The 26068-nt window shown below is 50.0% G+C and overlaps 1 protein-coding gene across 9 annotated transcripts in view; it reads left to right on the top strand.

The window, feature by feature from the left end:
* The window catches only part of SIGIRR (single Ig and TIR domain containing), a 40224-nt gene extending 14873 nt beyond the window's left edge, over positions 1 to 25351 (top strand). For 3 of the 9 annotated variants that reach the window (XM_065591868.1, XM_042862102.2, XM_065591869.1), the window contains 9 exons: positions 903 to 1225; positions 2669 to 2867; positions 4960 to 5090; positions 7392 to 7532; positions 16123 to 16266; positions 16903 to 17005; positions 18265 to 18415; positions 22128 to 22302; positions 24052 to 25351. In XM_065591868.1, the coding sequence (XP_065447940.1) occupies positions 1219 to 1225; positions 2669 to 2867; positions 4960 to 5090; positions 7392 to 7532; positions 16123 to 16266; positions 16903 to 17005; positions 18265 to 18415; positions 22128 to 22302; positions 24052 to 24254 (1254 nt within the window). In that variant the 5' untranslated portion in view covers positions 903 to 1218 and the 3' untranslated portion in view covers positions 24255 to 25351. Of the gene's footprint in view, positions 1 to 902; positions 1226 to 2668; positions 2868 to 4959; positions 5091 to 7391; positions 7533 to 16122; positions 16267 to 16902; positions 17006 to 18264; positions 18416 to 22127; positions 22318 to 24048 lie in introns of all 9 variants that reach the window. The other 6 variants (XM_042862101.2, XM_042862100.2, XM_008175127.4 and 3 more) reach the window with 2 other exon arrangements.
* The last annotated feature ends 717 nt before the right edge of the window (positions 25352 to 26068 follow it).

Below are 26068 nucleotides of genomic sequence, written 5' to 3'. Positions count from 1 at the left end.
TTGCAGGCCGACGCCATTGTCCACATGGCATCTTGCATGTCTCCAGGAAGACTTCTCATGTGGATTGGAGCATTCCAAGATGCATTGTTCCCTAAGTGTCTCCTGATCAGGTACTTAACCTGGCATCCGAAGAAGTGAGGTTTTTACTCACGAAAGCTTATGCCCAAATAAATCTGTTAGTCTTTAAGGTGCCACCAGACTCCTTGTTGTTTTCCTAAAGAAGCTGACCAAATGCCTCACAAAGCTTACTTAGAAATCAAGCAAGCATACAGCCCATATTCTTAACCTCGAGTAGAAAATGATATATATGTACAAATTGGATGAATAGATATAGTAGACCAGAACCTTTACGGAGATATGTTACATGGCACAGGCAGCACAAAACATATTCCAGCTATGTCATCCATACATTTATAAGCACCCCCTCCCCATAAAGCCTTATGGGGTACACTGTCACAGTGGGCTCTGTTCCCTGTTCTGCCACAGGCTTCCTGCATGAACTTGGGCAAGTCACTTAGTGCCTGAGCCTCAGTTTCCCCATCTGTAAAATGGGGATAATAACCCTTCCGTTGTCTGGCTTATCTGTTTGGAATCTGTGCTCTCTGCGGTGGGTCTGTCTCTTCCTATATATACAGCACCTAGCACAGTCTTGCTTGGGACCTCTGGGTGCTACTATAATACAACACAAATAATAATACAAACTAGTTATAATACAAACAGCTAGTTTCTTTCAGCTGGCCCAGCAGACATTTGTCATCTCTGCAGTATGCCTGGTAGTGGGGAACATTGATTGCCTGCCCCGCCTCCACAGTGTGTGTGGAGCATGCTACTAACTGTGCAAGCTGTTACATTTTAACCTGGTGTATTTCATTTCTAACTTATTCCTGTGTCATTCCCACCAGCATTGGATCTGTCCTTCCAGGACCTCGACCACTGCTATGATCACAATGTGTGGAGCCAGCAGGAGCCCGGTAATTATTTGTTCTGTCCACTGGACGAGCTGACCCTCTAGCTCCTCCAGTCCAGCTCAGACTTTAACCTCCTGTGGAGCAAAGACTGCAACCCGTTGAAGCCCTCCGCACAGAGCCACCTGCGCTGCACGCCAACGGGACCGCTTACCTCACCTTCCAGTGCCTGCAGGCTGGTGATGCCGGGAACTACACCTGCACGCTCTACCTGAACAGCCACAGAAACGCCTCCTTCACCATCAGGCTGACCATGGAAGGTAAGGCTGGGGGAAGTCACCCACAAATATAGCTTCAGAGCCAAGATTAAAGACCTAGCTTGAAACACTGATGCCTCCTGCTGGCTGATGCAGGGAGTAACATTGCTGTGCTTCAGAAGAGGCTGCTTGATTGCTTATGCTACTTCTGGCTCATTAGACACACACACGAAATGCCATACTCTGCGCCTCTGATGCTCCATGAGTGTAGTGTGTGGAGGGGAATTGCAGGAATAAGTGCCCTTGTATAGGTAGCTTTGCTTTGACAGGAAATATTAAAACAATACTTGTAGTGTAACGTAATCCACCTCCCCCACTAAATACTCCCCCATTTCTGAGCGTCTGTTCACTGAATTTAAAAAGAAACAAGGGCAGCAGCAGGGACCAAAATAAACCCTAAATGGAGGTGACAAAGAGCAAGTATACACAGTCACCTGGCTACACACTAGTATGGCAACATACCTGACGGGGAAGCAAAGGCTGCGAGCTTCACAAGCTGTGCTTTGACAGAATGAAATAGCGAATGAGCAGCAACAGGAGAGGGGGACAGGGGAGTAAAGTGGTTTGCGACATAGATTTGACGAGGTGGAGAGGTACAGGGAAGCCATTACAGATGGCATAAAATGCACAGGAAAAGGCTCTTGCACCAGCTGTGAAGGGTCAAAAGCCTCAACTCCCATTGAAATATTACTCTTGACTGCAGTGGGAGTTGAGTCAGGCATGGAGAGACGGCAGCTGCTTCCAATAGGAAAAGCAGCAGCCGTGAGGAGATAGGGCACAGTGCTGCCCGCCCACTGCTCAGGTCCCAAGACATTGCCGCTTTTAGAGGGCGAGTAGCTCTTTGCCATGGGTCTGTACTAGTCCTTAGAGCTGGAGGGGAAATGGCAAATATGGGTGAAAGTTACTTGCTCTGTATTTATCATTGACATTTCAGAAGCGACACATTTTAACCAACTTTCACTAACAAAAGTGTAACATACTGCACATGTGTGCACACACAGTCTAGACACCTTAGTTGGCTGTGGGGGAACCTTTAACACAAGCCCCTACGCCTTGTGCTATAGGAGGAATTTTGTTAGCAAGTAGGAGGCTGTTATAGTCATTGAGGACCAGCTGCCTGGGGGAAAAACATGGCCAGGCACACTACACCAGTGTGTTACAAACAGACGGTATGGCTGAGCAGTTGGGGCATTTTGCATGTCTGTATTATTTGCAATGTGGATCTGCTACTTGTTTTACTAACCATGTGACCAATTTCTTCATTGGGGGTGCAGAACTGACAGACTTTAGAGAATATTGTCAGAGGCACAAAGGAAGTCAGGAAAAAACAGATGTTGCTCTACTATAAAGGAAACGATTTAATATTCGGTGTAACTGAAGACTTATTTTTAAATGGATGCTGTCCCTTTAAAGAGTCTCTCAGCATTTCCTTCCCCTCCCGTGTAGATCTGTGCAGTGCGCCTCTTGAAGTCCTCTTCCCATCCAGCAACCAGACTTTGGAGCCTGCCTTGGGAAGCCAGATAACACTGAACTGCACTGTGCGGCTGCCCTCTCAGCAGCACTGCACTCCCGTCCTGCGCTGGATGAAAGATGGCCACTGGCTAGGCAATGAGAGCAGCCCATACACCAGCGAGGAAAAAGTCTGGTAAGGACTCTGACCTATCGATAAATAGAAAGAGGCACTGAGGTGGCTACTGACAGGCAGGGCAAAATGCTTCAATCATTGCTTAGATAGCCTTCATGCACCCAGTGAGCCACAGTTCAGTGGGAGTTCTGGACCCACAATTAACAGAGTCTCCACTGAGTAGTCCCCCAAATCCCAGTGTTTCCTTTTGATAAGCTCAACTTCACGAGTCCTGGACCCCAGTGTGCCAGTGCTCAAACCTCCAGCAAGACATGCTCTCAGCCAAAGTGCCGATCCACACCACCTCCCTTTCTAGCCCTGGCTCCCCACACCTCAGACCTCATCTGCAGCTCCTCTGTTCTTCTAGGCTCACACACAGCTCTGCCAGGGCACTTGAGTCCTGACCGAGAACACCCCGTTAGTCTTGTCCACAGCTCAGACAATGCACCTGAGGGCAAGTCTACACCACAGCGCTACATTGGCGCAGCTGCAGCGCATCTGGTGAAGACGCACTATGCCAACGGAGGAGCACTCTTCTGTCAGCATAATTACTCTTCCTTGGTGAGATGCGGAAGTGCTGGTGTGGACAGAGCAAAAATTGCATCGCTTGGGGGAGAGGGAGCTTTTTCACACCCTTGAGTTGATCAGTCTTGATCTGCAACACCCTTGCCATTCCAGTTCTGGCCTTCCCTCTACATCTGAGGGCACTTCAGTCCTGACTCTCACTTCCCATCCTGGGCCTCTTGAGGAAATATGCCAGTGATGTCAGATTTTTAGGTGGAGGTTGGGTACAATTGGGAAGTGCCCAAGATCACCCAACATCTATTAATTTGTGACCGACACAGGATTTGAACTCATGGCTCTGGAATATAAGCACAATCACACTGTCCTATTTATCCTCTTTCTCGAAGGTATGTTCTAAAAATCATAATTCCACAGACACACAGATAAACAATGAAACACAGTGTGGGGGGAAAAAAACAAAAAACAAACAAAGCCCCACAAAGCATGCAGGCCAGCTGATGTTTCTGCCCATTTTATATTATGGCTCAGTGAACTAAACACAAGACTCTCTGCAGCACAAATGAGGGGTCCGAGGGCTGCTACCTGCTCTGGCTCAGATTCTGATGTCAGTGCCACCAGAGTAAAGCCACTGTGACCGGCGAAGCTCCATTGAGTAGGATACTAGAGTCACTGGGAGCAGAATCTGGCCCTGTGTATTTTCCCCTCAATTACAGAGGCACATCTGCTAGTTAACTTTTTGCTACTCCACTGTGAAAGCCATAGAGCTTTCAACAGCTCCCAACAGGTCTGCTTGCTTAACAGTAGTTAGCCTGAGCTTTGTGGTGTTTCACTTGCAAGAACTCTTTTCTACCAGAGCATGTTCCCTGCCCCCAGAGGGGCATACTGGTTTGAGAGAGCTAAAGACACAAGGCTAGCAGCACGTTGAGCCCTGGGCCACTTCTACACTGCAGCCAAGTACATTATCCCTGTTGCCAGCAGGAGGTGCTGCTATGAGGGGTGTGATGATGGCCAAGCATGAATGGAAAGTAGGGCCAGCAACTTACCCCATCTGAGGCAAGTCATCTGAAGTTCTTCCTTGTTGGAGGTCATTGTAAGGGGTGTATGTGTGTGCGCAATGGGGAGTCCAGCAAAGCAACTCCTACCTTTTTGAAGGCTTTCCTGCCATTGAAAGTTAGATTCTAATTATAGATTTAGGAATTTGACTTTAGGATGCTATTTTTGAAAATCTTGGCTTTGGTCTCTAAGTGCAAGGTGGATTCCTGCTGAACTGGACCCTGGCCAATGATTTATTGTGAAAAGGAACAATAGGCTAACTCTAAAGTAAAGACATTCAAGTAGATCACAGAATCCTATCAGAGCTTAGTGGTGGACAGCATTATCCTTCTATCCAGTCCTTCTCCCTTTCCAGGCTGAATTGTTCCCTGCAGTACAGCAGAATGACAAAACCGAGTTCCTATAGGCTACATGTAGATGAATTAACTAGAAGCTCCTTTTTGTTCTCTTCCGTCTCCTAGTTTAAATAGGAAACCATTTCCCTTAAAGTGAAACCTGTAGCACTGCACTGATACTAGCCTCTTTCGTCCCTCAGGATCGGTGATAACGAAACAGAGACGTTCATGTCCAACCTTCTCGGGGTGAACCTGACAAGCGACGAGGACTACGGCGTGTTTGCCTGCTGGATTAGGAATACCACAGCCACTTTCACACTACAGAGATCAGGTAGCTTTTTGGGCATTTACAGCACTCTGATAATGGTGCAGGGAAGGGGTTACTATACCATTTGTGGTGATGGTCTACTGGAAAAGGCCTTTCAACAAGGTTCGGCCAGTCTATGGAGGCTCTCGAGGTGGAAAGAGAATCTCACAAGTATTTCTGAGATGAGTTGGGAGTAACTTGAATATCCTGACTAACACTTTCATAGTAACTAGCTGTAATGTTGCAGACTGAGTGGGAGATGCTGAGTGCCTCACAGGCTGTCTAGAGTAAAAAATGCCCCCCATAAAAATAAATTCCAATGGAATCTAGAGAGATCTTGACCTCAGAGACACAGATCATAGTTAGGGCTCCAGATTTGTCACGGTGGGAAGAACCTCTTGGATACTGTGATTTTCCTGTTTGTCTCAGACTTCTCTTTCTGGCCATGATTTTAATAAACTCACCCTGCAGCGGTAGCTGCTGCGGCTGGGCCCTGGACATTTCAACCTGGCACATAGGGTTACACTACTGCCCAGGTTTGGCCCAGCTGCCCCTCCATCATGCCAGGGGGCATCCAGATCACATCTGATTGAGTGGCATTGTAACTTGATAGGAGAGCAGGGGAGGTCACAGAGCCCAGAGCCAGGCCCAGCCCTGAAGGACTTGAGCTGCTGTTGCAGGGTCAGTGTGGGGCTGGGTCATTCTCCAGCTCCCCCCACCCCAGACTCTCCTCCTTTGTTGCAGCATTTTTTACCCAAGTCACAAGCCCCGTGACTTCTACTAAATTTACCATGCCTGCTCCATGATTTTTTATTTAAAAACTGTTATGACAAGTCTGCAGCCCTAATCATAGTCCATAAACCCACTGTTGTGTTGAGCTCACACCATACCTGTTAAACAGGGAAGGATGGCCCTGGGATTGCTGCAGGGCTGAGGCTGACTAGTTCATGGGCAGCACTGGTGCACAGTGAAGAGGCAGTTGTCTTGGCAGTAATTAAATAACCAGAGCATGAAGAGCATGACTTATGAGGAGAGGCTGAGGGAACTGGGATTGTTTAGTCTGCAGAAGAGAAGAATGAGAGGGGATTTGATAGCTGCTTTCAACTACCTGAAAGGGGGTTCCAAAGAGGATGGATCTAGACTGTTCTCAGTGGTACCTGATGACAGAACAAGGAGTAATGGTCTCAAGTTGCAGTTGGGGAAGTTTAGGTTGGATATTAGGAAAAACTTTTTCACTAGGAGGGTGGTGAAGCACTGGAATGGGTTACCTAGGGAGGTGGTGGAATCTCCTTCCTTAGAGGTTTTTAAGGTCAGGCTTGACAAAGCCCTGGCTGGGATGATTTAGTTGGGAATTAGTCCTGCTTTGAGCAGGGGGTTGGACTAGATGACCTCCGGAGGTCCCTTCCAACCCTGATATTCTATGATTCTAAGTAGACACGGTGCATGTTAACTCTTTCAGTGACCTGCTGAAGCAAGTCCTGAACTTACTGTCAAATTTTCTCAGCTATTGCTATTTGGAAAGTAAACCCCTCCAGCAATGAGACACTATTGGCATAAGGGAGCGGGAAGCAAAGGGGGCTTTATTATGTAAAGATGCTCTCTTTCAGAATGCTGACAGAATACGGTACCATATGATGGCACCATAACCTGAAGTGCTGGAGATGGGGCTGCCTCCAGGAGGCTAGTCACTTAGGTCAAGATTTTTAGTTTAAAGAACCATGAGAAGGAGTGGATAATGGGGATTCAGCCCAACTGAACATAGTCTCTGCCGATTTGTATGTGTGTGTGTGTATATATCTATCTATCTATCTGCATGCGCAGGTGCAGATGCCCTAGTGAAGGGATTCATTAGTCCCATTCTGAAGAAGGAGAATTCAGTTCTGACACTATGGCTGATTGTAGCCAGGAAGCACCAAATATCCTGGACCCCAACCCCTGTCCTCTGTTTCTAGGCTGCTGTCACAGTATTTGGAGGCCCCTTTAGATCACAGATCCTATAGCAACTGATCTGTGCGATCCTTCTTTAAGCTGATGCAGCTGAGCCATTCTTCACGCTAGTAGCTAGAGCTGGAAAAAAGCCCATTAGATCAGAGTCCATCCCTTGTACAGGCAGGACAGCATCCACAGGCAGACACTGCAACTGTTTTACTAGACTGTAATCTGACAACACACATGGTTTTAGCTAAGAGCTTTGAGGCCAATAACCTCTGCTCAGTCCTTCCCTCAGCAGACTGTAACCTACCCCAAGCTCCTCATTCTCCAAGGTATAAATTCCTTTAGTTCAAATGCTAAATGTACTGAAAATGCCCTTCCCTGTAATTGCAGAAGCTGCTGGACATGTGAGTGCAGTGCTGGCAGCCCTGTTCGTCCTGGGGCTGCTGTTGCTCATGGCTGTGATCTATGTGAAGTGCCGCTTGAATATGCTGCTCTGGTACAGGAACCGTTACGGGGAGCTGGAGATCAATGGTAACCCTTAGGGCTTTTGTGAATCCGGCTTTCAGTGCGATTTGCACTTTGGGTTTGAGGGAGACGGGAAAAGACTCAATGATCCAGACATTCCGGGCTTCTGCTGCTTCTCTAAAGGCTTCATGAGAAAGGGATTGGAAAGTAGAAGTGAACTAGAATTCCCCCGGACCCAAGGGGTCTTCCTGCCTTCACCTGCCCACAGGGTGACTCCCACCCAGCCTGCCTCCTCCTTGCTTGCCCAGGGTGCTCCATATAGCAGACTTTTTGTAGATAATCCCTAATGTGTCTGGATTGGGACTCCTTGTTCCACTAATAGAGTCTCTCTCCTCTTGATTCAGTACGTTGTGAAGGGAGGCTACTCCCTATGTTGAGCTAAGATTGAAGCTAGCTTCCTCTTAAAAGCTTGATTTGTCAATTCACTCCACCAAAGCCAAACCAATCAACTTGAAACTTCCCATACCACATCTCATCTGGAGACTCAGTTCTCAAAAAAGTTTGCAGCAAATCACTCAGGGAGTTTCAGAAATAACATTCTTCGAGTGCTTGTTCACGTCGATTCCAATCAGGTGTGCATGCGCTGCGTGCACAATCGTCGGAAACTTTTTCCCTTAGCAGCTCCCATTGGGTTGGCTACGGAGCCCCCTGGAGTGCTGCCCTCATGGCGCTCAATATATGACCCTGCCAACGTGACCCACCTTCAGTTCCTTCTTACTGTCTGTGGCAGCATTGGAACTGCGTTTTGCTTGCTTCCAAGTGTTCCCTTAGCCTAGTACCTAATTCTACCCAGTATCTTGTTTTAGTAGTTAGTGTATTGTTGTTTGTGGTTAGTATAGAATTGGTGAGTGGGATTGTTCCTACCCCTCACCCCACCTTGGGCTTCGGGGCATGCCTCAAGCCCAAGGGTTTAAGACTTGCAGTGTATGCCAAAAGCCTATGCCTAATAGCGATCCCCATGACTTGTGCCTGAAGTGTCTAGGGGAGGCACATTGGTCTGAGCGCTGCAAGATTTGGAAGGCTTTCAAGCCTAGAACTAGAAAGGAGTGTGACTTCCATTTTAAACAGTTAATGATGGAAGCCGCATTCTGTCCAGCGGCACCTGACCGCCAAGGCCCAGACCTGAGCTTGGTGTGGAGCGTCCTGGTGTCGGTCCGCCAATTGACGAGGAAGGACTGGCGCGAGAGACCCTTGGCACCCAAGATCCCTGGCACTGCAGCAAGGAGCAGACCCCCAGCACCAATCCACATCTCCAGTGCCCCACAAGCGCCATCAGAAGGCGGACAGAGGGCACTCTCCTCAGAGAGCTGCGAGACCACCAAGGGAGGCTTTGCTGTTCCAGAGGAACGACTCGGCTCCCAAGCAGCAAGAGCTTGTGCCGTCGACTCCGGTGCTGCAGATGGCACCATTGAGCCCAGCGCGTAGTGACTTTCTGGCGGGGCAGTGCCTGGTGGAGGTGTTGGAGCCCCCCTTCCACCCTGGACACTTGAGGCTGCTAAGGAGATCATCGAAATAACTGCGTCTCAACCCCCGCCCATTAGAGAGAAGCCTCCGGCACCACCTAGATGAGTGCTGTATAGAGGCAAGCCTGCGATGATGAGGCTCTCCCGTCGCTGGACTGGCGCCAATCACGAGCACCCTCGCAGGGCCGGCACCGACACGTGGCACCGGAGCACAGCAGCTGTTCCCAGGCACCGGACACGTGGCACCGGCCTCAGTTGTGGGACAGCTGGTGCCGATCCTCAATGCGATTGTCACGGCACTGATCCCCGACCACCTCTTCACGGCACCAACTGCCGGCGCAGGGTCATCAGCACTGCCGTGGTCGTCATCCTTGGGATCTTCGGACTCAGGGGCCAACTCGTATTACTCGAGGTGCAGTAGACATAGATCCGGTAAGTGCCAAAGAGACGTACAAGCGGCCTTGCAGCTGCAGTGGCCACCCGCTGCACGATGGCCCTTCTGGACTCCCTGGGCTCACCATCAGGCCCAGGGTACCCCTTCGAGGGCTTGTAGGTCGGTAGCCTCGGGACATCACCCTTCCTGGTCACTGACGGATAAACCTGCCCCTCGGGTTAAAGAAGTAACCTTCTCCAGACCACCTTCTCATTCTACAGAGGAGTTGGCGGAACTGGCTCCAGAACCTCCCATAGCCCAGGCCACATCCGACTGTCCGACCAATGGAGAAGTCCCGTGCAACCCAGGAACAACCCAGGCAGATAGAGGGCCATGAAGACCCTGTACCCCCACTTGCTTCCTCATCATACTCACCTGATGAGGCGGTGGCAGGAGTGTCAGCTTCAGGTCCTCCGCCCATTGACCACAGGGAGCACCAGGACCTGCTCCGCCGCATTGCCCGTAACATGGGTCTACAGGTGCAGGAAGTCATAGAGTCAGAGGACCCAATGGTGGACATTCTCACCCCAGAGGGTCCTTCAAGAGTAGCGTTGCCTGTCATTAAAACTATCCATAACAATTATAATACCCTGTTGCAGACTCCAGCCTCCATTCCACTCACCGCCAGGGGGGTGGAGAGGAAGTACTTTGTTCCATCCTAGGAATATGAGTTTTTATTCTCCCACCCACACCCATGCTCCCTGGTGGTCTCGGCGGTGAATGAGAAGGAGCGCCATGGGCAACAGGCGCCAGCACCCAAGGCTAAGGAGGCCAAACGTATGGACCTCTTTGGTAGGAAAGTATATGCCTACAGCTGAGGATAGCCAACCAGCAAGCTATCCTGAACAGGTATAACTTTAACTCTTGGGACTGTATGTCCAAGTACAAAGAGTTGCTCTCTGTGGAGTCAAAAGCGGAGTTCTCAGCTCTGGTCGAGAAGGGGAAGGCAGTGACCAGGACAGACATCCCAACAGATCTCCCTTGACTCGGGAGACCCGACAGCATGTACCATCTCCTCTGGGGTGGTCATGAGGAGAACTGCATGGCTCCAAGCTTCCGGGCTTCCCTTGAAAGTTCAACAGACCCTGCAGGACCTTCCCTTTGCGGGGCAGGGCTGTTTTCAGACTAGACAGACTTGAGGCTTCACAGCCTAAAAGACTCGAGGGCAAGGATGAAATCTCTGGGGATGCACATGCCTGCTACCCAGACAGAGCCTCTCAAGCCTCAACCTCAGCAGCAACAGAGGCTATACCAGTCCCGCCCAAGGCAGGCTACATATCGCTGTAGGGGCAGGAACAATAGGTGTCGACCTTCTAACCCGCCCTCAGGCCAAGCCATCGTTGGAATCCAAACAAGGGTTTTGAAGGGACAGCATACCCGCCACTATCCCAGATCCTTTCCCCTGCTTTCTGAACCGTCTATTCCACTTCTACCATGCATGATCCCATATAACATCGGACTGCTGGGTTCTTCACACGGTAGAAGTGGGATATTCTCTCCAATTCTGCTTCTCCCCGTTCCTCCTGCCCCCCTTCCCTGTCCCTCTTCTGGGACCCTTTTCACGAACAACTCCTTATCCAGGAGGTGCAATCGCTCCTCACCATAGGGGCAGTGGAGGAGGTTCCTCAGGAGCTACGGGGCAAGGAATTCTACTCCTGCTATTTCCTAATCCCCAAGGCAAAGGGGGGGTCTCAGACCCATCTTAGACCTGCTAGGACTCAACCAGTTCATGGTAAAGTTGAAGTTCCACATGGTCTCCCTGAGCAAGATTATCCCTTCCCTGGATCCAGGGGACTGGTACACCGCCCTCAACATGAAAGACGCGTACTTTCATATAGCCATTTGGCTGGCCCACAGATGTTTCCTGAGGTTTGTTGTCGACCGCATACACTATCAGTTCATGGTGCTCCCATTCGATTTATCAATGGCCCCTCGGGTGTTCACCAAGTGCATGTTGGTGGTCGCGGCTTTTCTCCACAAGAGGCAGGTACAGGCATATCCCTACCTCGATGACTGGCTGATGTGGGGGCGCTCCAGAGAGCAGGTGGAGTCCCAGGTCCGGTTAGTCAGAGACTAGGACTTCCAGAGACTAGAACTCCTTCTCAACATGGACAAGTCAACGCTGTCACCGACCCAACAAATAGAATTCATTGGGGTGGTGCTGGACTTGGTTCAGGCAAGAGCCATACTACCAGAGTCCAGATTTCAGGCACTGACAGGCATCATTCAGACTCTCAGGCTATACCCCACCACAACCGCGAGGACTTGCCTCAGTCTCCTGGCATGGCTCGCCTCAACTTATCACCCAGGTTGAGACAATTTGGACTCAATAGTAACGGTGCCAGAGCGAGTCTTAGATGCCCTATGCTGGTGGCTGGACCCTCACAAGGTCTGCGAAGGAGTCCCATTCACCTCCCCTCAATCATCCATGACCTTAGTAATGGATGCTTCAGACCCGGGTTCCTTGGGGCCCAGCTAGGAGACTTACAGACTCAGGGCAGGTGGTCGCAGTCCGAGATCCCGCTCCACATCAATATAAAGGAGCTCAGAATGGTGAGACTAGCCTGCCAGATCTTCCAGACCAGAATACAGGGTCAGTGCGTGGCGGTGCTGACTGACAACACCACCACTACATTTTACATAAACAAGCAAGGCAGAGCCTGCGCCTCCCCTCTCTGTCGGGAGGTTGTCCAGCTGTGGGATTTTTGTATAGCTTACTCCATTCACCTGGAGGTGTCCCATCTCCCTGGAGTACGGAACGAGCTTGCGGACCACCTCAGCAGGTCGTTCCGCAACCATGAGTGGTCCATCTGGCCGGAGTCAAACATTCCATCTTCCAAAGGTGGGGGCTTCCCTGGGTAGACCTATTCACCACCAAAAGTAACAGGAAGTGTCCAACATTTTGCTCTTTCCAAAAGCACAGTCCGGGCTCTCTCGGACGCGTTCATGCTACCCTGGGGGGACCATCTAACATATGCCGTCCCACTGATACCACTCGTCCACAAGGTACTGCTCGAGATTCGCAGAGACAAGGCGGAGGTAATTCTGCTGGCCCCTGCGTGGCCATGCCAACATTGGTATACCACGCTTCTGGAACTGTCAGTGGACACCCTGATCGCACTGCTGCTCCTCCCTGATCTGATCACACAGGACCACGTCCGCCTCCTTCACCTGCACCTCCAGTCCCTCCATCTCATGGCTTGGAAGCTTCATGGTTAAATTGAATGGAGCTCCAATATACGGAATTGGTGAGGGAGGTGCTGCTTGGTACCACCAGGCACCACTTATCTAGCTAAGTGGAAAAGGTTCTTGTGCTGGTGTGAGTGCAGCCGGGTACCTCTACTTCAGGCATCTATACTGTTCATCCTGGAGTATCTACTGCATCTGAAGCAGCAAGGTTTGGCCGGATCATCCATCAGAGTCCACCTCATGGCCATCTTGGCATTCCACCTGGGAGAGTTGGGGCACTCTGTATTCGCCAACCCTATGGTGGGCTGTTTCCTGAAAGGCATGGAATGGCTATATCCACAGTCCCGACTGCTGGTACCTGCTTGGGATCTTAGTCTGGTCCTCGCTAGGCTAATGGGGGCCCCATTCGAGCCACCGGCTACATGCTCCCTTCTGTATCTCTTGTGGAAGGTGGCATTCCTGGTTGCCATCACATCAGCCAGGAGGGTGTCAGAGTTAAAAGCGTTAATCTCCGACCCCCCCTACACATCTTCCAAAAGGACAAAGTACAACTCAGGCCGCACCCGGCCTTCCTGCCCAAGGTGGTATCCCAATTCCACATTGGCCAAAACATTTTTCTACCAGTCTTCTATCCCAACCCACATGCTACTGCACAGGAGCAGAGTCTTCACTCACTAGATATGCAGAGATCGCTAGCATTCGACACTGAGCGCACGAAGCCTTTCAGGAAGTCAAACCAACTGTTTGTAGCAGTGGCAGACTGGATGAAGGGGCTTCCAGTCTCCTCACAACGCATTTCTTCCTGGATTACAGACAGCATCCGTACCTGCTACGACCTCGCCAAGGTCCCAGCCCCGGCTATTACGGCCCACTCGACACGAGCTCAAGCCTCGTCCGCCGCTTTTCTGGCCCAGGTGCCCATCCAGGAGAACTGCAGAGTGGCAACCTGGTCTTTGGTGCACATGTTTACCACCCACTATGCCAGCATGCTAGAGAGCACGCAGCTTTCAGCAAGGTGCTGCTCCAGTCAGTGATTTCTTAACTCTGACCCCACCCCCTGGGAGGAGCTTGGGAGTCACCTGATTGAAATTGACATGAACAAGCCCTCAAAGAAAAGACGGTTACTCACCTTCTTGTAACTGTTGTTCTTCAAGACGTGTTGTTCACGTCCATTCTAATACTCACCCTCCTTCCTTCCCCTCTGTCGGAGTAGCCGGTAAGAAGGAACTGAAGGGGAGTCGGGTTGGCAGGGCCCTATTTTGAATGCCATGAGGGCACCACTCGACCCGATGGGAGCTGCTGAGGGAAAAAGTTTCCGACAACCGTGCATGAGGCGCGCACACACCTGATTGGAATCCCCTGTGATTTCTTTAAAAAGATACACGTGTGAACTTAAGATGCTGTGTAAGTGATTCAATGTTCCTAAAAAGATACAATGGCATTCACTTTACAGAGTTTCTGTATTCTTATGAAAACCTGTACTATTTCTTTAACTCTTATGAAAGACACTTTTCATTGTTAGGCCTTGTCTACACACATCTGCACCAGTTTAGATAAACCAGTTCAAACCCTTCTGTAGATACTTATTTCAGTTTAAAAATGGCTGTTCTAGCATATCCTTACCTGAGTGCCCCCTTTGAGCATTGTGCAGTGCTGCCTCAGTTTCCCAGCTGTTCTTCCGTTGCTCCAGCCAGCCTCCAGCACGTTCTGGATTGCAGAGATTTAGTCCTCTGGCTAGGTTACTTGTAGTTCTATTTCTACCCCTTCCAGGGCACTCAAAATCCAAAATAAGTCTGACGCAACATAAAATTAACCTCTTCTCTGTTCCAGGAGATGTGCTAGACATCAATTTTCCCCAGTCTCTGGCCTTAGCCAGACTTCTCTCCCACAGTGAGAGCCTAACATCTGTTCTCTCTGTCTGCTCCCCCAACTGCCCAGGCCTTTTTCTTTTAAACCCCTCCCTGGAAACCTGCTTCCTACTCCAGGTGTCTCAATTTGGGCTGATTTGGCCTTTGATAGCCAATTTACTCCCTTCCTGCCTTGCATACCCCATTATAAGGTCCAGTTGTGGTTTAGATTGAATCTGTTCCCATTCAACTTTTGCTCCAGTTGAACTAAACTGGTTTAAGTAACACCTTAAATTAAATCAGTGCAACTCAGTTTAAAGACAAAGCCTTTAGGATTATTGTCAAAGTGAAGCTGGTAAGTGATTCCATAGCAGAAGTTATTATACAGGTTAGAAATCCTAGGAATTCCACTCTACAAAAACACCTAAACATTGGAAAGTTGGCAAATACATAAGTCACCTAGACATCCTTAACTCTGCCCCATTGTGCCATCAGAACACAGATAACCTTTGCAGTCCATCACAAAAGCTCAGTATGATTTTTTTTTTTTGGCAGTCATTAATGAGAAGTCCCTGAGTAATGGACGGATAAAGTGTTCTCCAAGTTTCTGGTTGTTGGTGTGGTGAGGCAGAGTTAAGATTGTTTGGGTGACCTTAATTCTGTATTATCCACTGTCTTGGCTAACTTTTTATTTGGGACTTTTTGTTGTCATTTCTTTAAAACTGCAATACTCTTAAGGATTTTTTGCTCAAAATATATGATGGATTCTTTCAACATTAACTCAAATTATGGTTGTTTGCAAGGTTGCCGTAGCCATATTTGGTCCCAGGATATGAGAGACAGACAAGGTAGGTGAGGTAATATCTTTTATTAGACCATCTTCTGTTGGGGAAAGGTACAAGCTTGTACCTTCCACCAACAGAAGATGGTCTAATAAAAGATATTACCTCACCTACCTTGTCTCTCTAATTATGGTGTCTTTTTAAAATATGGGAATACTAGAAGTATTTTATCTCCTATTTTTGCATATTAAAAATACATCAGCATAGAGATGGTGAGAACTGATGAAGACAGATACTTGGGACCATTGCCAGGGTTGCTGTGGGATTTGTATTATTTGTATTACTGTTGCACCCACCATCTGCTTGGTGCTCTTCAAAGCATCTACGAAGAGACAGTTCTTGTCCCAAAAAAACATGCCGTCTGCTAGCACAAACCGGTGGTAATAACAAGTACAGTCCTCTTTGGGGAAAGAATTCGGATGATGTCACCAGGACACTGGGGTGTAAGATCAGGTCCCACTCCAATTTCTGCCTTGCTCCTCTTGGGGGGACAGGAACATTTTAAAGTCCACCCCTGGAGCTCTCTGGTCCATGTGGCTGGGATGTTGGGTTTCCTACATGGTGAGTTTTTCAGTGTCATTAAAAATCCTAGAAGTAGCACCATCAGTTACACAGCAATTCATATGCAAGTTAACACCCTGTTAACTTGCCCTAAAGAGATTCCAGCCTGAGGTGTCAGAGCAATGCCTTCCCCAGTTGGGAAGCTTATAGGAAACTGGCTATCAGTGCTGACAAACTGAGCTTTGTATCTGCCACGCTGTAATGTTAAGTGTGTCTTTTACCACCACCACTCTCCCTTGCCCTGCTGGGCACTTTTCACAGATGGGAAGCTGTATGATGCATACGTGTCTTATGCAAACTCCCCGGATGACAGGAAGTTTGTGAACTTCATTATGAAGCCGCAGCTGGAGAACCGTCATGGCTACAAACTCTTCCTGGATGATAAGACCATCCTGCCCAACTCAGGTATGGACGCTGCCAGGCTCAGGTTATATGGGAGGCAAATGGACATGCTCCCACTGTTGGAAAGTCAGCCTTGACCTTAGGTTAATGAACCTGCTCTTTAGGACCCAGGAAGCCTCACCCTGCACAGAAGGCCTGCTCTCTGGTGTGCCACTTCCCTTTGCTCTCCCACACACCTTGCAGTCAAAGATTACAAACACTAACTGATTAAGAATGCTGTGATGTCAATAGCCGAGTGTTTCAGAGATGGGAAAAGAGAGGCACTGAAAGGTTAAGTGTTCCCTCCAACGTCCCATAACAATTCAGTGAGAGAGTTGGGGATGGAACCCAGGAGTCCTGACACCTGGTCCCCTGCTGTAATCATTGGAAAACACTTTCTTCAGATCTGATAGTGTAACCTGAGTCTGGGAGAAGAGCACTTTACTCTCTAAGACAGGCTGGGTTATGAATTCAGCTGTTTGAGAGATTGTGGGTCTCTCTGTGAGGACGCCCTGTTGCCCTCAGTTTGGGTTCGGATGCTAAGGCAGCCCATTCCTGGAGGAGGAGGAGGAATAGTGAAGTGCTGGTGACCCATTCTGGCTCTGCTTAGTCTTTGCCATGGCTGTGACTGTGAATCTCATTTCTATCCTACTCTGGTAGAGCCTTCAGCAGACCTGATTATGAATGTGAGCCGGTGCCGGCGCCTCATTGTGGTTCTCTCGTATGCATACCTGGAGCAAGACTGGTGCATCAACAATTTCAGGTAACTGGCTGGTCACTGAGCAGGGATCTAGGCTGCTGCTTTGCTCCCCTAGTAGCACAGAGGTAGTTCTCACTAGATTGTCAGAAACTGCACCCTGTTCTTTTCCCCACTCTGCAATCCAGTCATGTTATTCCTCCTCCTCCTCCACACTGCTGGGGTGCCCAGCAGCGGAGTCACTGAGAGCACAGGAGAGACAGTCTCCCTGCTCTCAGTTCCTATGTCTGGTGCCACAGCAGCCTGTGGTGGCTGTGAGGAGCAATTGCAAGTAAGTCCTGCTCGGTGCCCTAGATCAGGGGTCGGCAACCTTTCAGAAGTGGTGTGCCGAGTCTTCATTTATTCACTCTGATTTAAGGTTTCGTGTGCCAGTAATACATTTTAACGTTTTTAGAAGGTCTCTTTCTATAAGTCTATAATATATAACTAAACTATTGTCGTATGTAAAGTAAACAAGGTTTTTAAAATGTTTAAGAAGCTTCATTTAAAATGAAATTAAAATGCAGAGCCCCCCGGACCGGTGGCCAGGACCCGGGCAGTGTGAGTGCCACTGAAAATCAGCTCACGTGCTGCCTTCGGCACCCATGCCATAGGTTGCCTACCCCTGCCCTAGAGCATGCTCGGTGCAGACAGAATCTTCAGAGCAGTTAGCAACCAAACTAACAAGTCTCTACTGAGCATGTGCAAACTGCAATTTTTCACAGGCCAGATTCAGGTGTATTTTCCTAGGGGCAGCAAAAGGCACATTCTGGGGCACCATGGTGACCTCCTTCCCATCCCACCAAAGTTCAAGTCTCTTTTTCCAAAGCCAGAGATTCGGAATTAAACTATTGTAAGATTATTTTTTTTAAAAAGTTTAAAAAAAAACCTTCCCTAATCTTGTTCTCTGAAATGGTTCAACTTTTTAGCTCAAACTTTCTAAAACATTTGCTAGACACCTGGCATGGAAAATTCCAGTCCGAACTGCGAAAGTTTGCCAAAGTTATAAGCAAATGTATGCAATCTTATCATAGACAGTATTGGGCAATCTTAACAGGCATCTCTTTCAGCTCCACCTATAATGTGGTTACAAGCCCTAAAAACCTTGCCTCTATTCTCCTTACTCCAGCTTCCAAAGCAGTTAGCTCCCAAGCCAGTGCTCATTGAAGCCAATGGGAGTCTTTCCATTGCTTTTCAGTTGGTCAGGGCAATGAAGAGATGGGTTAGCTGAACAGGCGTGATTCATTGCACTCCTAACTCCCTGGAACGATTGCCTTGTATTGCAGGGATGGTCTGTTGAGACTGCTGGAACTGTCCCAAAGACCCATCTTTGTCGCCTTTGAAAGCCAGTATCGGGAGATAGAGCATCTGGCCATTAACCTGCTGAAGCAGCACAAGAATGCTGTGACCTTACTGCTCTGGCGGGCTGGCTCAATGGTAAGCTGTGGGTGAGGTAAGGTTTCTCACAGTGCTGCTGAAAGGCTCTGGGTACCACTCTCCTTGACAAAGCAGCATTTCAAACTTTGCAAGAAGCACTGAAGTGCAGACGTGGTTCTCTGTGGTGGAGGGCCTGAGACGCTCCCTCTGCTCACTGACCTCACAATGGTGTGTGCCAAGGTCACTCTGCTACTCCAGAGCTGGAAAAATAGAGTGAGAGAGGCTGAGTGGGGTCTTCAGGATATTCCCCACTAAACCCTGCTGGGACACTTCACTGTCCTGCCCCTATACATCCCTCCTCTTGGCATCTGCTATGGCCACTCTAGCCCTATGACTGGGAAGGCAGGCCAACTCCAATCAGTTGTCAGTTCCTGAGCTGGCCACTAGGAGATGCTGCAGCCTCCCTTTCTGAAGGCAGTGAGCGCCAGCCACTTCAACCCTGCGGAGGTAACAGAGAAACCAGAGATTCTCCCAAACCCACACAGACTGTATCCTACTGCAAGGAGAGGTGCTGAACTGTCAGGCCAAGCCTATTGCTACTAAGGGCTAGTCTACGTTAGAAGCACTACAGCGTTGCAGCTGCACCGATGCAGCACCTCTGGGGACAATGCTCTATGCCCACAGGCAAGAGCTCTCCTGTCGGTATAATAAAACCACCTCCATGAGAGGCGGTAGCTCTGTCGGCAGAAGAAGCTCTCCTGCCGACATAGCACTGTCCACACCAGTGTAACGTATGTCGCTCACCAGGGTGGCTATTCACACCCTGAGCGATGTGTTCCACCGACATAAGCGGTAGTGTGTACAAGCCCTTAGGCAGCCCTGCTGGAAGTGCCCTGCAATACCAGAACTAGAGTGCAGTGGCCTTTGAACAGCCTGCACTGCAGCTTTCCCCAACAGGCCTCTTGGCTGTGCCCTGGGCTCCCTGCACGGAGCTCTCCTTGAGAAGCCCTTTGGCCACTGACACATTACTCACGTTAATTGCTGGCTGGGGGGTTTCGCAAAGAACAGTAAATCCCGTAATCCACATAATCCTCCCTCGCCTGGAAGCTCAGAGGCAAAGGAGCATGGAGTTTCGTAGAAGTGCTGTAGCTCCAGGTAGTGACCCAGATGGCCACGTGGTGGCACCATAACCTGAGAGATGACAATGGGCAGTAGGTTAAGAGATGTCTCAGCATGCTACAGTGCTGGGGAAGAATCTTCATCTCCAAACAGACACAGAGGCTACGGCACAGATTTTCAGAAGCGCTCAGCTCCCATTGAGAACAAGGAGAGCTGCTGGGTGCTGAGGACTTTTGAAACTTGGGCTATAAATGACTTGCCCAGAGATACACATCAAATCAGGGGCAGAGCTGGAACAGAGCCCCAGTCTCCTGTCTGTGCACAGAAATGACCACACTTACCCAGGCTGCCTTTGTGGATATGGTAATGGGATAGAGAAGTTAGATACACAATTGTGCAGGAGATTGGATGTCTAACTGTGTAAAGAGCGAGGCCCACAGTGACAGCAGAGCATTTTTAAACCACTCCCTACAATTAACAACGTTCCCTCCTCAGTCATGTTATAGAAACTACATTCCCAGCGGTGCTACTCTTCAGAGATCAGCATGGACTCCCTTGGTAGAGCTGAGCTCCCCTGGTGCCACTCACTTGGCTGTAGACTCCTCTCCAGTTCTCGGACAGAGGTTGGGTGTACGCTGTCAGCCTTTGGGCTTTCGCATTAGCCTAGCCACATTCCCCTGTGTATCTGACACAGGATGACTCAGGATGGAGCCAGCCATTTAAACCCTTTGGCTCATTACGTTCATGGGAACACACTGCCTTTCTCACATGGCCTTGACATATGCAACTAAAGCCAAGTTTAATGCCGTCTTTCACTACCAAGAGCATTTTAGGGCTGGCTTGTCCCTGGCCCTTGTGCACCCAAATTATGGGACAGGAACAACTAATCCCCACATTTGGGGAAAATGCTGGAATTACTTTCTTTGCACTACGGGGGCACAGCTTGAAGGGAGGGGCAAAGGAGTGGCAGCACCATGTCCTCGCCTACCTCTCCCACTGCCCCACTATGCATGCTCCCTGGTTGGATCGAGTGTCTCTAATTTCAGACTAAAAGTGCTCAGTTCACACGTCAAATGTGAATTCTAACAGCCAACCCCAAACTCACACTGGGCTCTTTCCCTCCCTGCACCATCACCAGCAATAGAGGCTCTGCAGGCCTAATTCTGCCCTCAGTGCGGCTGGTGTAACTCCCCTGTCTTCCTCTCCTCGGCTATGCCAGTGCAAGCCATGGAAGGGTAATGGGTTTGCACAGATGTAAGCAGGGGAGGCATCATGCAGAATCGTTATTCCTGGTGACGATGCAGAAGAAGGAAACACTCCACTGTCAAATCCCAGAGCCCAGGGTCTGGCAGTTACAAGAGCCAGGACCTTGGCTTTGAACTCAGCGACACCCACTGGATCTGGAGCCCCATTCTGTCCAAGGGAGACCTGCACTTTAACTCTCTCCAGAGCAGTGTGTTTGGGCCTAGAAAGCTAGCTTGGAAAGCTAGACCGAAGCTTTCTCCTGGATCTAAAAGGAAGTCCTACTGCTTCCCACAGCTGTTTCTTTTTCAAACCCAAACCTAGACCGGCAGCTTCTAGCCTCCATACAGTCTCAGCAGTTCTGCCGGGATCTCCACCCAGGTTCTGCTAGTTTTTCCTGATCCCAGCTTGGCGAGAGGCCATCTTCTGAGTACAGCCTTTGCCAGAGCTCTGTTGCTGGGGCTTCAGACACGTGCAGGGACATGCCCTTGCTGACACCAGGGAGCTGTGCAGCTAGAGCAGCCCTGCCAGAGTGAAGCAGCACTGAACAAATGCAAAGCCCCCTCCAGCTTCAAGAAGAAAGCATTGCACACGCCAGACTGTCAGTGTCCGAGACGGCAGGCCCCATCCACACTTGCCCCTGACTGAAGGGGATTGGAAGCTTCTTGTAGCTGGATTGTTCAGATCTCAGGCACCTCTGTACATCATTTACTCCTCCAGAATTGATCCTGGCACTGCAGATAAGGTAGCACCGAATCCTTCTTGATTCAGATAAAGTGAAATTCCCAGTGAAGAGGCAGGATTACACGGTTCCCCTGCTCTCTGTGGGACCCAGGAGTGTGGGGAATGCCACAGAAGGGGCAGAAGTTTGTGGGAGGAACATGCTCTGTTGTGGGATAGAACAGAAGACATCTAGTCAGGGGACCTGGGTTCTATTCACAGCTCTCAGTGACCTGCTGGGTGGCTTCTCTGAGGAAGGGACTTCCCCTCTGTGCTTCGTTTCCCCTTCCACCCTTCATCTGTCTTGTGTGTCTAGACTGTATGCTCGGTGGGGTAAGGACTGTCCCTTCCTGCAGCTACAGACAGGGCTAGCACAATGGGGTCTTGGGTGCGGCTGGGGCCTCTAGGCTTGACAGAATACAAATTAAAAAAAAGGTTCCATTTTTCTCTGATTTTTGGCTGAGTTTCCAGCTCCCTCTGCAGAAAAAGGAGTTCTGTCTCCATAAACTTTTCAGGAGCCAGACCTGCTGCATGTGTCACAGCTCACATGCCCCAAGAATGCTCTCAGCAAGTAGGTGCTGAAACTTGTCCAGAGACGTGTCGGGATTGCAGGGCTTTGCACTTGGCGAAGGATATGGCTCGAACAGAGCTCGGAGGGGAATGCTACCGAAGTTCTCCCTCTTCCTTACAGACCCCGTCGTCCGATTTCTGGAAAGAGCTGTGCCTGGCTCTGCCACGGAAGGTGTCCTACCAGGGGATCATGGCAGACCCTCAGACCCAGCTCCAGGAGGACAAGGACCCGATGCTGATTCTCCACAGCAGCTACCTGGAGTACCGAGGAGATCCCCATCCTGAGGGAGACCTGGGTACCATAACCATCTGTCTGTGTTCTTATATGGCTCCCATTGCCATAGTTTCTGAGCCCCATTCTATAAAGGGGGATGTCACAACACACTGGTTGGGCTGCAGCCACTTATTCCATGAACGCCTAGTGTCTAGAAACGTGCACCCATAGGGCCAGACTTCCCTGTGGTATGTGCCCCTCCCGTTAGTGTTCCAAACATGGAGCTAGGATTGAGTAGGAGCAAAGTTCACCCCCTCAGAGCACCATTTCCAACCTCACTTCTGAGGTTACAGCCAAGATTAGTGGGATGAGCAATGACAAAGGGCCATTGAGAGCCATCTCAACGTTTCCTCCTTCCCCTGCTCTCTGCAGCTGCCTGCCGGAGCCTTGCACTCTGACCCAACCCCTCCCCCATAGAGATGGTTGTGAGTTTCCTTCCCATGCCCCCAGGGCTGTCTCTGTCATTGACTTTGGATTGGGTTCGATGTGATCAAATCCTGGTCGGCTAATCTTTTCTAACACAAGATATTCATGCCTGGCACTAACTAAATCACCATGGATGGCCACCAACCCCAGCTCCTCCCCATTACCCTCAACACACACACGTGCCACCTACCCTTCCCTTTCGGCCTCTTGGGGAGAGCTCCGCAGTTTACTAGGGCTCTGAGAAGCGCAGAGTAATTGGAGGCCCCATCCCTTTCCCTGTGCAGGCTGAAGCAGTCTATTATCCTCCAAGTCAACACGTCAAAGAGAGCACGGGCTAAATAGAAGGGAAGGGTTATACCAGTGGCCGTTTGCTTCCTTCACAGGCCGAAAAGACAGTGATGATTGCTGGGTCTTGTCTCTTCCCAAGCCTCTGGAACAGCTGCTGTTGGCTGGAGTAGTGGGAGGGAGGTGCACTTACTGCTATTTGCCCCAAAGGTCTTGGAGAGGGAGTCCAGGATTTGTTAACACATGTTGAGTTGCTGGGAAATATATTTTAATTTTAGTAACAGGATTCCAATAAGTCCTGTGCTTATAAAAGATTTACAAGCAGCTGGCAATACAGAGCTCAGCTTGTTTGTGCCCAGTGATTGTCTTGTTAGAAGGCGAATGGAGAAATGATGGGCTTGGCACAGCTGCCTGGAATTCAGACAGGAGCACTGTGGTTATTCTGCCAGGTGTTCTTTGCAGCCTGACAGCAAGTTGTCAGGCCTCAGGCACCCAACTGTCAGGAACAGGAGTTACTAGTTATGTGCTGCATCCCAGCACAATGCATGGCAAAGCTTCCCTTCTTGGGCTAAAAGCAACAGAGGGTCCTGTGGCACCCTTAAGACTAACAGAAGTATTGGAGCATAAGCTTTCGTTAGTCTTAAAGGTGCCACAGGACCCTCTTTTGCTTTTTACAGATTCAGACTAACACGGCTACCCCTCTGATACTTCTTAGGCTAGTGCAGCACTGTGTGGGGATCCTGAGGCAGCCTTGTTCTCTAGCTTTGCAGGGCACTGGCAGGGAGTTTGGGAAGTCAGTGTGACCGGGAGACAAGGCAACAGCTCTCCACTAGGAGGAACAGTTCCTGGTTTTTTTACTTCCTGTTCTTCCACTGTTGGCTGGTATGGATTGACCCTAAAATTGCCATTCTGTGGTAGGAAAGCCCTGTAGTCTCTATCCAAAAATCCCCATTCCACCCCCAAAGCAAGCCAGAACTCCTGGGATTCCCACAGAATAGGAGCTGCTGAGAGTCCTGTTCCCCATCCCCCACCGATCTGTCCTCTCTTTCCATCCCAGCAGGTGTCCGTGGGTCCATTTTAAGGGGCCCTCCGCCCCCTCGAATGACTGGCCCTGATGGACCACCAGCACTAGCAGCTGGCATCATGGAAGAAGTGCAGCTGGAAGAGGGCCAGAGGAGCGAAATAGACATCTCTGACCTGGGGTCACGCAACTACGGAGCAAGGACAGACTTCTACTGCCTCGTGACAGAAGACGACCTCTGAGAGGGAGAGCGGAGACGGTGGGATTATTGCTCCCATGGGACTGGCCAGCTTGGTGTCCCTTTAGAAGGAAGTGCTGCTCAGCTAGTTTCTTTAACCCAGAGGCCTGGGCAGGTCTTCAGCACTCCCATTCCTGGGTATTCTCTATGGGGAAGTCAAGGCAGGAAAAGGGCTGACTTTTTACCCACCCACTGAAGCCTTACAGTCCCATTTAAATGCTGGGGATCTTAGTTTTTGCAACTGTTCAGGACCAAGGGAAATTGTTAGGAAAGAAGAATTCAGCCTTTTGTCTGGAACTTGCTGAAAGAGACTGGGGTGGTGGAGAGGGAAAAGCCCAGGGAAAGCTGGTGCTGTGAGGTGGGCCATGGCATTGCAGATGGTGAGGGCTGGCTCTGGGATTGCTAGAACCACTAGGGGGGCATTGCAGTAACAGATGCCAATGAGATGCTGGATTTTGTTGTGGCCGTTGGGTACCGAGATACTGGCAAGCACTGAGTTCCTGGCTATACCAAGACACTAGGTCTTGCTGTGACTGGGTTGGGGGAATGCCACCAGCAGGGCTAAGGATGGGGTCACCTTGAAAGGTGACTGGGATTTGTAATGATAAATTTAGAGCCATAGTACAGCGTAGCACTGTTGCAGCAAATGCACATGGAGGCCTCAGCCATCAGCTGGAGCTAGAGTATGGATAAGAGGCCAGACAGCACAGAGGTCTGATGGGAGTTAGGGAGGAACCTAACTCAGCCTCATGACTGAAGACTAGAGACCGCCAGGGGCGTTAAAGCAGCTTCAGGGCAGAGACACCAGAAAAACCCAGGGGACTGAAAGCAGAGGCTGATCCTCCCCTGCTGCACTTTGTGTTACTCAGGGGTTCTAGTACCACCAGCGCTTCGGCACGGGCCGTTTCCTGTGAAGGAGCAAGAGCAGGGACGTGTCGCTCTCTCCAGGAAGTGCCCTGTAACGGCATCACTCACCGGCAGGCTTTACAGCGCTGTTCCTTAGGGACCAACAGGACAACTTTGGAAAGTCTTTCCTTGATTCACAGAGCAGCTTTGCTCTTTCTTCTCTTTGAAATACAATTAAAATAACTGTTGTTTTAAGCTGGTCTTGGCCTTTTCCCTCCACCAGCAGTTTTAGGAGAGGATGGAGGTTGTGAGCTCTTTGTGTAAGGAGGGCTGGGATCTCACGTTCTTCCCGGTTTGGGCAGTGACATGCAGCCCAAGGAGGGCTACTCCTAGGCTGAGGGCTTGTAGTAGCAGGAAATGGGGCAGAGTTTAGTGGGGACTCAGGACTGGAATAGCAGCGGGGATGCAGGTCAGGACTGAGGTGTGTTGGCAAAGGCCTCTGATCTTGATTGCAAACTACACAGCACTACTTCATGCCAGTGCTCCCTCACACGTGGGAATGCTAGTATTTACTGCACCCACGGCCCCAGACGGTACTTCTCCCAGGTTACCTGTACTGAGGCAGGGAAGTGAGCAAGAGGCCCCAGAGGCCAGTGCAGGACACAGATGCAGCACAGACAATGGGGACGAGCAGGAGACGCGTCCCCCCCCCCCCCATTCCGTTTCAGTTAGGATGTTAGCAGGCACTAGCTCGGACCCTAGATACAGTACTATGGTCCCCACTACCCCCTGTGTTCTGACAATAGCTGCTGCCACTCTCAAATCGGGTTAGAGATGGGTCAAGCCAGCCAAGAGATGGGGGGGTGGGCCTGGCCCCAGCTTCCAGAGGACTCTAGATCCTCAGAACTGCTCACTCCAGCTCCATCCTCCAAAGGGAAAGTTACAACATAGACTTAAGACAGCAAAAAGCGG

Source organism: Chrysemys picta, chromosome 4, assembly GCF_011386835.1.
Source record: "Chrysemys picta bellii isolate R12L10 chromosome 4, ASM1138683v2, whole genome shotgun sequence".
Classification (NCBI taxonomy): domain Eukaryota; kingdom Metazoa; phylum Chordata; order Testudines; family Emydidae; genus Chrysemys; species Chrysemys picta.
Note: the sequence above shows the minus strand (reverse complement) of the source record. Positions and strands in the feature narration are given on the sequence as shown.